The sequence below is a fragment of the Culex pipiens genome, chromosome 1, assembly GCF_016801865.2.
Source record: "Culex pipiens pallens isolate TS chromosome 1, TS_CPP_V2, whole genome shotgun sequence".
Lineage (NCBI taxonomy): Eukaryota > Metazoa > Arthropoda > Insecta > Diptera > Culicidae > Culex > Culex pipiens.
In genome coordinates, this window is record NC_068937.1 from 90,698,136 (window position 1) to 90,711,148 (window position 13,013).

Consider the following 13,013-nt stretch of genomic DNA (forward strand, 5'->3'; position numbering starts at 1 on the left):
TCTAATGTTGGCATATCAGCACTTTGACCTTCAATTTGCCTTCAATTACAGCTCATTAAAAGCGTTTTCAACTGAAATCGAGTGATAAATAAGCTGAGCAAGCTAGTTTCTATCAACAGTTTTACAAAACAAGTTGTTTAAATAGTGAAAATCAGCAAATTGGATGGAGTTTGGAGCAAGTGGTTAACCTGCCAAACATACGAGAATTTCCCCTACGTAAGTTTGGAATTCTTCAAAAATGGTAAAGTTCGATTATAATACTTATTTCTCAACAAGCAAAAAAAAAGAGGTAAAACGCCGATGATGACGAACATGCGCGCTCTCGGTGGGGATCCAGAAGCAAGCGACGTGCCAGGCCGGAACAGGAATTTCTTTCTCTTTCAGTTGGTCAGCGGCGTGCTTTCGGTTCGGTTCGGTTCAAAATTTTGTCAACCAACTCCACGCACTTCAAAGGTTCAATCCCGAGTAAAAGCGCAATTCTTTTCTCAAAAATGATAGCCAAATTTCGTTGGCACCCCGTCGTTTTTGTGGCCGCGATCTGCCTGCTGCTGCCAGTGAGGCTCGTTTGTGGGGCGATAATATTCCCGAAGATCCCGGACGTGCTCAACCCACCGGTTCCGGACAGCATTGACGTGGAGGAGCAATCGTCGTACCTTCTGGACTCCGACCAGGACCCGGAAGTGACGCCGGGACTGTTCCAGGGCGATATGGCCATGGAGAACGACATGTACAAGTACTGGCGGGTTGGCCTCAAGTGGGACGTGTTTCCGGAACGTCGCTGGCCAAACGGAACCGTCCCGTACGCCATCAGTCCGCTGTACGACATCGATGACCAGGTCACCATCCGGCAGGCCATCCGGACGCTCAACTTTATGACCTGCGTTAATTTTGTGCCCTGGAATGGACGCGATAAGGACTTTTTGCTGATTTGGCCCATCAAATATCCGAAGGGATGCTGGAGCTACGTGGGCAAAACCGGCGGAACCCAGATTGTTTCGCTGCAGCCACCGGACCATCAGAGCGTCAACTGTTTGGGCCACGAGGGACGGGCCATGCACGAACTGATGCACGCGCTTGGTATCTTTCACGAGCAGTCACGAGCTGACCGGGATCGGTTCGTGAAAATTCACTGGGACAATATTATTCCGGGTGAGTGCAGTGAAAGGTTGAATTTGGGTTCGTCGCTCTGAAAGTTGAAGTCACTGGTATAATAAAGCCTGATGGAGCATCCCCAGCAAGTGTGATACTAAAACTAAGAAGAGACAATTTAAAAATTGGAGACTGGGAAAACTTGACACCTTTATTTTAAGAACTTAAATCTCTAAATTCATCACAAAGCTACGATAGGCGATCATGTACATAAGCTGAAACTTAAACATTCAACTATTTTTGGTTGTTAAATACGAAAATCGTCGAACACTGAAGCATATTTATAGTTCTACTGAAATCGCTGACCGAGCCACGTAGTCCAGTGGTAACGCTTCCGCCTCGTAAGCGGTAGATCGGGGTTCAAATCCCGGCTCGGACCAACACAACTGGTGATCTTTTCCCTTCTGGATTCGATTTTTTAGCAAAGGGAAGGTAGTGTATCGTCACAAACCGGACCTTATCAACGACACCTTAGGAGGGCGACCTATGGAATGTTAACATTAAGCTTAACATGTTAACATTAGTTGAGTAAAAAACTGCCACTGAATCCGCTTTGTAAATGCCGGGCCCGATACTCTTCAAGGGTGTTCCCATCAGGAACTGGGAAAGATTTACTTGCTTTTTTTTTTACTGAAATCGAAATGGTGCGATTTTTGTATTAGAGCAATTTTTTGAGATTTCAGTCATTCGATTTTTTTTTGTATTTTTTAATCCGGCTGAAACTTTTTTGCTGCCTTTGGTATGCCCAAGAATAAGCCATTTTGCATCATTATTATGTCCATATAATTTTCCATACAAATTTGGCAGCTGTCCATACAAAAATTATATATGAAAATTCTAAAATCTGTAGCTTTTAAAGGAATTTATTGATCGATTTGGTGTCTTCGGCAAAGTTGAAGGTATGGATAAGGACTAAACTCATACACTGGAAAAAAATTATACACGGTAAAAAAATTTTTGGTGATTTTTAATTTCACTTTTTGTCACTAATACATGATTTGCAAAAAAGCACTATGTTTTTTTTATATGTTTTAGGGGACCAACTTTTCAGAAATTTCCAGAATGTGCAAAAAATCTTTGACCGAGTTATGATTTTTTTGAATCAATACTGATTTTTTTGAAAAAATCGAATATTGGACGCGAAAATTTTTCAACTTCATTTTTCTGTAATTCTGTAATTCTGTAATTTCGGAATACATTCGTCCGGCTTCAGCTGAAGATTCATGCTGTCCCATGTTGCATGTTCGAGTGTAGACCTACGGAAAACCTTGCCGCGAGGAGAGATGAGTGAGAAGTACACGAACCACCTACGACATAATTCCTCGGGCGGCCCAGGTCAACTCGAAGTTACCCCAGGCACCCCCAGTGCAGGACACATTGGGGGTAGAAAGCGGATAGATATTTCAGTGAATACAATAATTATGACAATATAGTTTCATATAATCCTTATTCCTTAATCTTACCTTTTGACACTATCAAACCTAGCAATATTACTATTGCATCTTACCATTCCCTTTTGATAGTGTCAACTTCAAACCTTCACTCATTGTGCAATTAACACATAATTTCCGCTATATTCTTCATGCGGAATCTTCGTCTAATTTCTTCGCCTTATTATCACTGAACCACGGCGCGATATTGTTCTCACATTTTTTGAGCTTCAACGACCGATTGTTATTCACGCACTTATAAAAATACTTGTTCTGTTTCGCGGCTTTGTGAAAAATACACGTGTGTTGGCTGATACAATGACTTTTTCGGTCATCGTATGCTCGCAAGGTACATGAAAGAGAAAAAGAGAGAAAAAATGGGATAAGTACAATGTAAAATAAAATCGAACATTGGAACAGACTAACACAGAAAGAAAGAATAAAGAAACCTTATTTTGCAACTAGACAGAAATACCAACTTGTAACGAGAAGTTTACAAGAAAACAACTGAAGTTGTGAAATATGGGACAAGACAAGCAAACTAGAATAGTTAATATATATAATAAAACAGATTGAACGTACCTTTAATCATATTAATAACAGTTATGCCCAAATTTCTTACCAATTTTTTCAGCAGTTACATTTCTACAATAATGTATTGCGATTCCAAGTTTGAAGAATAGAGTAGTTAAAGTTTGTGAGGTAAGGGACAAGTTATAGCAATAGCAAAATAAATAGATGGATAGATTTTAGATTTTACTAAATTGTATCTTAAAAGAATAGTAAACATCTATCTTGTTTTGAAAATAGCCAATGCACCAATTGCAAACATACAGCATGTCACGTTCACACCGTATGGAGTAAATGTGATAAGCTATATGTCCACATTCGGGGCACCACCTTTTTTCAAAATACAGGAAATGATAGAAGGAAGACCCCTTCTGTATAGTGGAAGATTTCTGCAACACCTTGGATTCGGACCAGACATTTTGTCTGAAATAAGAGAGAAAGACAAATATTAAAATTGTGGTATTATCACTAAATCCTATCATCCTTTCACCCCCCAAGACATGGTCTATCCTTCGTGCCTTCGTGTCTTGGGTGATGGCGAATTCTACCTTCTTCAATGATCTTCGGACCACCTCCAACTAGAATTCACAACAGGACCCCCCTCGGCTCCAGTTTACAACATGACAGCGACGAGAACACAGCCGAATGGGAGTTGACAGTATCAAATGCATGCTATACACTTTGCTTTGCTGGATACTTACTAATAGCAAAGGGCGAGAGTCCTGCGACTCTCAGCAATCATGAATACTGCCCATTTGCCACAAAATTTTTCAACTTCATTTTTCGATGTAAAATCAAATTTGCAATCAAAAAGTACTTCAGTGAAATTTTGATAGTGTGCACCGTTTTCAAGTTATTGCCATTTTCAGGTATCTTTTCTGAAAATAGTCGCAGTTACTCATTTTTTTTTAAATTATTGCCAATGTTTGCCCACTTTTGCAAAACATATTTTTGAAAAGCTCAGAAAATTCTCTATATTTTGCTTTTTTGAACTTTGTTGATACGACCTTTAGTTGCTGAGACATTGCCATGCAAAGGTCTAATAACAGGAAAATTGATGTTTTCTAAGTCTCACCCAAACAAGCTACCATTTTCTAATGTCGATATCTCGGCAACTAATGATCCGATTTTCAATGTTAAAATATGAAACAGTCGTGAAATTTGCTGATCTTTCCGAAAAAAATATTTCAATTTTTTTTTTAAATCAAGACTAACATTTCAAAAGGGCCAAACTTTTAATATTACGTCAATTTTCCTGTTTTTTAATCTTTGCATGACAATATCTCAGCAACTAAGGGTCGTATCTACAAAGTTCAAAAATGCAAAATATTGAGAATTTTCTCAGCTTTTCAAAAATATTTTTTTCAAGAGTGGGCAAACATGGGCATTAATTTAAAAAAATGAATAACTGCTACTATTTCCAAAAAAGTTACCTGAAAACGGCTATAACTTGGAAAAGGTGCACTTTATCAAAATTTCACTAAAGTCCTATTTGATTGCAAATTTGATTTTACATCGAAAAATGAAGTTGAAAAATTTTCGCGTCCAATATTCGATTTTTTCAATAAAATCAGTATTGATTCAAAAAAATCATAACTCGGTCAAAGATTTTTTGCACATTATGGAAATTTCTGGAAAGTTGGCATTTAATGTCCCCTAAAACAAATAAAAAAATAAAATAAAATGAAAAAAGTGTGTTTTGCAAATCAAGTTTTAGTGACAAAAAGTTAAATTAAAAATCACCATTTTTTTTTTAAACCGTGTTTCATTTTTTTTAGTGCAGTCCTTATCCATACCTTCAACTTTGCCGAAGACACCAAATCGATCAATAAATTCCTTCAAAAGATACAGATTTTAGAATTTTCATATATATTTTTTGTATGGACAGCTGCCAAATTTGTATTGAAAATTATACGGACATACTAAAGATGCAAAATTACTTCTTTGGGCATACCAAAGGCACCAAAAAAGTTTCAGCCGGATAAAAAATACAAAAATTAATATTAAAAAAAAGTTCTATTTCGTAGAGAATTGTCCAAACCTTCAAATTTTTGTTAATGTCTCCTGAACAAATTCTTGTACAAATATTGTACAGAAATGTTTGTTTGTTGGGCTTGGTAAGGCGTTCAGGGAGAAAAAAAAGTATTTTTGAGCTGAAAAATTTTGAAAGCAATTCCGTGAAATTAGCCAACAAATTGTAAAGAAAATTTCAAGGAGAACATTTGTCCTTTTTTAGCATTCAACTTTTGTCCACGAAGCGGCGAGATATTCACAATTTAGTGAACAAAAAGCGAAGAATTTTCAAAATTCTTCCTAATATGTTCATATACGGGAATGCATATATTTTGGTTATTTTTATTCTGATCGATATCAACGATATTTTTATAACCAAGTTTATAACATGTCTTGTAACTTGTAATTTTCTCACATTTTGCGAAATTTTGCTCAAAAATTAAAATAACTTGAAAAAGGTGCACTATCTCAAAATCACTATAAAGTTCCTACATTTTGATTGTTAATTTGACATTCAAACAAAATTTAATCATGATTATTTTTTCCCTTTTTTTCTAATCTAATATAATCTAATCAGACCCTAGCGCAGCCAATCTTTCGAAGGGATCCTGGAGAGTGCGTTAGGTTAGATTACGCCTAGCATTTTTTTTTAATTGCATCAAAAATAGTCGTAAACCAAAAATTTTATTCAACCAAGTATACAACATTGAAGGGAACATCCCAAAGCATAAGCCTACTACACTGAATTCATAAATTTGTATGTTTTTTCTATGGTTTTTGATGAATTTTACTTAGGCGGACCATTCTGACCGGATCGGACCACCCCCTTCATTTTTGTACCTCCCCAAAAAATCGACTTTTTGGCGATTTTTGAGCCAAACCCCTTTTTTCAAACGGCGTTAGCTCAGGAACCACAAATCTTAGAAGGTTGGTCTTAGACTCAATTTTGAAGGACATTGGACGTAGAATCCATTTCCGAGATCAAAATTTTGAATAATTTATTTTTTCTACCTGTATTGCGCAATTGAAAACTTTAAACGGCCGTATCTCAAAACACCCCATCTTATTTTTTTTATTTAACCTCACCATCGTGTTCCCCGGCCAATTTTACATAAGAATCACTTATCGACAAAAAGGAATATGTTTCGTTCCAGAGATATCGAATTTTAAAGTTTTGAGAATTTGAGATTACCTACATTAGCTTCATTCGCCGCATATACTAGAAGCACTCAGGAACGCTATTCAATAATTACTACCTGGTGTTGTGGAAAATGATTAATTTATTTTTTTATTTTTATAATTTCACGCAATTTTCAAATAGCTAATATCTTACCTTAATCAATCATTTTTTGTTCAAGGAATATTTATTGAGCATGAGCATGAGCATGAGCATGAGAGATCACCCATGGTTGCCCCTCCGTTGCTGAACAGAACCGTAATATCCTTTCAGCACTACTGATTATAGGCTTCGACGATCTAGTGGTGTTTCCCTTATCAACAGCATGTATGAATGCGCTGAAAAGATAAAACACCATGATTGCTAAAGCTAGATCAGTTGCGAATAGGTAACAGTCATTGGCCACCAACGGCGCCCGCCATGTCAGTTTGTAGACCTCGATTTTAAGGGACGGGAATGTTAGTTAGCGCAGGTTGCTACTAGGGCAGCTGATTTACTCTGTGCTTACACCCCACAAGCGCCAGGAACCTGAAAATTTGTTAGTAGGATAGGGTGTTTGGTCAGGATTCATCATAGAAGATGATGATGCGACCCAAAATCATAGTGTTTGTTGAAAGATGTTATATATTATTCTCAAGGCAAACAATCGGATGCTGCGGATGAGACATTTCCCGTTTATCGGTTGTTAAATTTTAAATGAAATGGTCTAGTCTTAGACAGCCGGCTGTGGAAAGATAGAACCAAAATCATTTGTAATTAAAGAATGAAGGATTAAACAATGAAACTTTTAACTTGAGATGATTTTACGAGTTTTAAATGATTGATGTTTAGTGAGGTACTGATTAACGGTGCGAACGACGAGTTTCGATGTGTATCGAGCTGAAATGGTATGATAGGGTGTTGATAGGGTCAAATCAAACTGGCTAGCTGTCATCGGGACAGCCAAAGCCAGCCGCACCTTCACACGCACACACGCACGCGAGAAAAACGAAAAACACACCGACGGCGGACGCGAAAATTCTACGACCCTACGGAAAGGAATCGCAAATCTCTCAATCATTTTTTGTTCAAGGAATATTTATTGGGTTATTTTGTATGTACCGTTTTTTACGAGTTGCTAACCGTTTTAGAGTACCCCCGAGGCCATGACTAGGGCCTTTGTCATGAGCGGTAGCAAAATAGTGCCATTCAGCAAAAACCCCAAAATCTGCTTTATGGTTCAAAAGATGGATCATATTAAATCGATTTTTATATTGTTGCTCCATTTAATTAATGGATGATTTTGGTCAAGGTACATTTAGCAGCCGTATTGTGTTCCAAGAATCCGAAATGATAGAAGAAAAAAAACATTATTGTTCAGACGGTGTCTAAATCATCGCTAATAAATTTTTGGAACTAGCTGAACTTTGTGATTTTCTTACATTTTTCAGTTTTATACCTTCCAGAAATCCTTTTCCTACTCCTTGTAATCGTTCTTCACGAGAATACAACGTATCAACAAATATTATTCATTTTAATTCATATTTTTTACTCAATAATGTATCGTGTACTTATTGTTCAGTGTTACTTACAAGATCAATTGCATTTTTCTGCTCGCTTCGTCGGAATCCAATTCTGCCCTGTACTGTGTGTCGTTATTGCTCTATCCTGTGGGTTAGCACAGAAATTCATCTAATTTTTTTAAGCGGATAAATATTTGCGATTTAACGCAAGATGCCTACAGTGTTATACAGTTAATTTTGCCCAATTTGCTAATGCTTATTTGGGATGAAATCTTATTCCAATAAATGATCAGGCAGCAGTTATTGAACAGCGCTCATGAGTGCTTCTAGCAGATGCGGCGAATGAAGCTAATGTAGGTAATCTCAAATTCTCAAAACTTTAAAATTCGATATCTCTGGAACGAAACATATTCCTTTCTGTCGATAAGTGATTCTTCTGTCGATAAGTGATTAACACGATGGTGAGGTCAAATAAAAAAAATAGATGGGGTGTTTTGAGATACGGCCGTTTAAAGTTTTCAATTACGCAATACAGGTAGAAAAAATAAATTATTCAAATTTTAGATCTCGGAAATGGATTCTACGTCCAATTTCCTTCAAAATTGAGTCTAAGACCAACCTTCTAAGATTTGTGGTTCCTGAGCTATCGCCGTTTGAAAAAGGGGTTTCGCTCAAAAATCGCCAAAAAGTCGATTTTTTGGGGAGGTACAAAAATGAAGGGGGTGGTCCGATTTGGATGAAATTCGGGATTCTTGCGTGTTTCGATAGTATCAACAGCCCTGTAAAATTTGAGCAGGATCGGAGAGTGTAATTTTCAAATGCTGTTCCGCTTCAGCTGGAATGACCCATATCCAATGTATTTCTGCCAAACGTTGACTTCAAAACTACCCGAACTAAAAATAGTTATATTTGGTTCTCTTTCTATCGCTCTCATACTTCGCTGGGCCACTGCCTGAGCCTCGACCTGAACAAGTTGATGCTTTAGCCGCTCGTTTATAAAATGCGAAGATGGCTCAGTCGGCAGCGGGTAGCAGCAGTAACACCGAACATCCTACCCGTCGTCCGTTCGATTCCAGTCCAGCGTTATTCCACTTGGCCGTCGACGAGAAAGCGTATTCTACCTGTGAAACAACTTTTTAAAATCCAAATTTCCTTTTGCTGCCCGCTTCAATCATTTTAAAATAGAACATAGGCCACACCCTTTTCCTACTGCAATCCAAGTCGAGCTTCTCATTCCCATTGGCCTATCAGAATTAGTTGATTTGAACTAATGTAAATTCCAAAAGTAATGTAAATTCCAAAACTAATGTAAATTTTCAAAACTAATGTAAATTTCCAATGAATCTAATGTAAATTTCCAATGAACCTAATGTAAATATACATCATTTATCATGATACCTTTTGGTACATGATAAATAATGTAAATTTACAGGAATATTTTTTTCTGTGTACAGTCAAACCTCGCATAAGAGCGCCTCGCATATGCAACTTTGCATATACGAGTCATTCCACCTGATTCGGTTTTGTCGCAAGAGTTGCATATGCGAGGTACAGGGCTTATGGGATTTTGGCTATATGGGAGACATGGGCTATATTTTTATGAAAAATCATCTTAACTTTACAAGTTTATAGTGTTTTGGAATCGTTATGAAGTCAGCTATACAGCTACACCAAATTTACATGGTTTACGATGTTCTAGGTCATCCGAAACATCCTCAAGTTAAGGCCTATGTGTTCACCGCACTACTAGTATGAGGTAGGCGATTTTCGACTTTGAGGTCATGCTCGGGTAGCTTCAGGGTGTCTCGGGGACTATGGATTTGATATGCTGAGAGGTTCTAGGATACTCTAATGTTACTGTTGAGATGTTTTAAGTTGTCTACGAACTACCGGAAGTTACGGTCAATGGGTCTACCGTCGTAACAAGGTAGAGGTCGGTGGTTGTTGACCTCAGATCATATCCAGATAGCCTCAGGGGGGTTCAGGGACTAGTCTACCGATGTGTGGTGATGTTCTGGGTCTCCTGTAGAATCCCGGGAGTTACGGCCGATCGGTCTACCTCCGTAACAAGATAGAGGTCGGAGGTTTTTGACCTCAGATCATATCCGGATAGCCTCAGGGAGGTTCAGGGACTAGTCTACCGATGTGTGGTAATGTTCTGGGTCTTCTGTAGAGTCCCGGGAGTTTCGGTCAATGGGTCTACCGCCGTAACAAGGCAGAGGTCGGTGGTTTTTGACCTCAGATCATATCCAGATAGCCTCAGGGAGGTTCAAGGACTAGTCTACCGATGTGTGGTGATGTTCTGGGTCTTCTGTAGAGTCCCGGTAGTTACGGCTGATCGGTCTACCGCCGTAACAAGATAGAGGTCGGAGGTTTTTGACCTCAGATCATATCCAGATAGCCTCAGGGGGTTTAGGGGCTAGTCTACCGATATGCGGTGATGTTTTGGGTCTTCTGTAGAGCCCCGGTAGTTACGGCTGATCGGTCTACCGCCGTAACAAGATAGAGGTCGGAGGTTTTTGACCTCAGATTCTATCCGGATAGCTTTAAAGAGGTTCGGAGGCTACGTATAAAGATGTTCTAGGTCATCTGTAGAGTTCCGGGAGTTACTGCCGATCAGTCTATCGCCGTAACAAGATAGAGGTCGAAGGTTTTTGACCTCAGATCACATCCAGATAGCCTCAGGGAGGTTCAGGGACTAGTCTACCGATGTGTGGTAATGTTCTGAATCTTCTGTAGAGTCGCGGGAGTTATGGTCAATGAGTCTACCGCCGTAACAAGGCAGAGGTCAGTGGTTTTTGTACTCAGATCATATCCGGATAGCCTCAGGGAGGTCCGGGGCTAGTCTACCGATGTGGTGATGTTCTGGGTAATCTGTGAAGTCCCCACACATCGGTAGACTAGTTCCTGAAACTCCCTGAGGCTATCCGGCTATGATCTGAGGTCAAAAACCACCGACCTCTATCTTGTTACGGCGGTAGACCAATCGTCCGTAACTCCCGGGACTCTACAGAAAACCCAGAACATCACCGCATATCGGTAGACTAGCCTCTAAACACCCTAAGGCTATGTGGATACGATCTGAGGTCAAAAACCTCCGACCTCTATATTGTTACGGCGGTAGACCGATCAGCCGTAACTACCGGGACTCTACAGAAGACCCAGAGCATCACCGCATATCGGTAGACTAGCCCCTAAACCCCCTAAGGCTATCTGGATATGATCTGAGGTCAAAAACCTCCGACCTCTATATTGTTACGGCGGTAGACCGATCAGCCGTAACTACCGGGACTCTACAGAAGACCCAGAACATCACCGCATATCGGTAGACTAGCCCCTAAACCCCCTGAGGCTATCTCGATATCTGAGGTCAAAAACCTCCAACTTCTACCTTGTTACGGCGGTAGACCGATCGGCCGTAACTCCAGGGACTCTACAGGATACCCAGAACATCACCACAAATCGGTAGACTAGTCCCTGAACCTCCCTGAGGTTATCCGGATATGATCTGAGGTCAAAAACCACTGACCTCTGCCTTGTTACGGCGGTAGACCCATTGACCGAAACTTCCGGTAGTTCCGTAGACAACTTAAAACATCTCAACAGTAACATTAGAGTATCCTAGAACCTCTCAGCATATCAAATCCATAGTCCCCGAGACACCCTGAAGCTACCCGAGCATGACCTCAAAGTCGAAAATCGCCTACCTCATACTAGTACGGCGGTGAACACATAGGCCTTAACTTGAGGAAGTTTCGGATGACCTAGAACATCGTAAACCTTGTAAATTTGATGTAGCTTTATAGTTGACTTCATAACGATTCCAAAACACTATAAACTTGTAAAGTTAAGATGATTTTTTATAAAAATATAGCCCATGTCTCCCATATAGCCAAAATCCCATAAGCCATGTACCTCGCATATGCGTGCTTCGCATAAGAAACCCCCATATGAGTTGCATATGCGAGGTTTAACTGTATTTTGAAAAGCCATCACCAGAAAGGTACTAACTGAAAAGTGTCTAACTAGCGGGGGTTTAGTGTATGCATTAGAATATTAAAAGAACTTTTAACATTTGATCATGAGTTGCGGCTGAGGACAAAAACAAAGGTCAGCAGAGCCAACCAAGACCCCTACACCACAGAGGAACCCAGAGTGACCAGTCAGAGGTAATGTCATTTTTTCATTTTTCGTACCACCTGCGATGTACCACCAAGTTGAACCAAAAATCAAGAGGCAGTGGGAACTCTGTCTTACTCTGTGCCTACACAATCCCCCTTCCCTTCCCACGCCTTGTCTTTAACATCAATCCCTTCCCTACTAACCCCGAGTAGGCCGCGGGTAATCGGCTCCCCTCCCACTAACATTTACACACTAGATCCTCTGTAATTACTCTTAGCTTTAAGAAAAATGTAATTTCAAAAGCCGACTCGGTCCTAACCAAGTCCCAGTACCGAAAAGGACCTAATAAAAATAATTTTATGAAAAAAAAATCATTTGATCATGTCTTCTCTCCATTTTCCCGGCAGCCTTCAAGTCCAACTTCGAGAAGCAATCGCTGAAAAACACTACCTACAGCTTCGAGTACGACTACAACAGCATTATGCACTACGGAAAAAGCTATTTCAGCGTTGGCAAGGGTAAACCCACCATCGAAACCAAGATGCCGGGCATCAAACTGGGCCAGCGGCAAGCCCTCAGCAAAACCGACTGCCTGAAGATCAACGATCTGTACGAGTGTCTGGACAACCCGAGGTTGAGCAAAAAGTACTACAATCTGTGCAAAACCCTAGGCATTTGATGCGATGGGTCAGTTGGTGTTGAGTGCGGATTCAAGTGTGCCATTTCTGGAGATGTTAATGTTTCGAGAGTTTCACCGTAGGCTTAGTATTTATTTCAAAAATAGTAAAATTTGATCATAATAAATATAAATAATCGCTGTACGTTTGTCTTCCCGAAGTAAAGATGACATCACGGCCCCACGATACCTTTTTCAAACAGACTTCACGACCAAGTACGCAGCCTTCGATCGTCAATCGTCTGAACGGGTTTACCAGCGAACTGCACTTCAGGAAGTGTGTCGCCACAGATTTATCATTCCAGAAGAACTTACCGCAAAACTCACATCGAACGAATATGGATTTTTTGTTGTTAAATTTGAACTAACAATTC

General features: G+C 39.7%; 1 protein-coding gene across 1 annotated transcript; it reads left to right on the forward strand.

The window, feature by feature from the left end:
- Positions 1-373: 373 nt before the first annotated feature.
- LOC120418735 (hatching enzyme 1.2) lies at positions 374-12,754 on the forward strand. The gene is made up of 2 exons (XM_039581208.2): positions 374-1,149; positions 12,371-12,754. Exons 1-2 carry the CDS (start codon positions 492-494, stop codon positions 12,640-12,642), a joined length of 930 nt encoding a protein of 309 aa, XP_039437142.1. The 5' UTR covers positions 374-491; the 3' UTR covers positions 12,643-12,754.
- The last annotated feature ends 259 nt before the right edge of the window (positions 12,755-13,013 follow it).

Coding starts and splice junctions, on each gene's coding strand:
- LOC120418735 (XM_039581208.2), top strand. CDS start 492: ATGATAGCCAAATTTCGTTGGCACCCCGTCGTTTTTGTGGCCGCGATC. Junction 1,150..12,370: donor CTGGGACAATATTATTCCGG/GTGAGTGCAGTG, acceptor TTTTCCCGGCAG/CCTTCAAGTCCAACTTCGAG.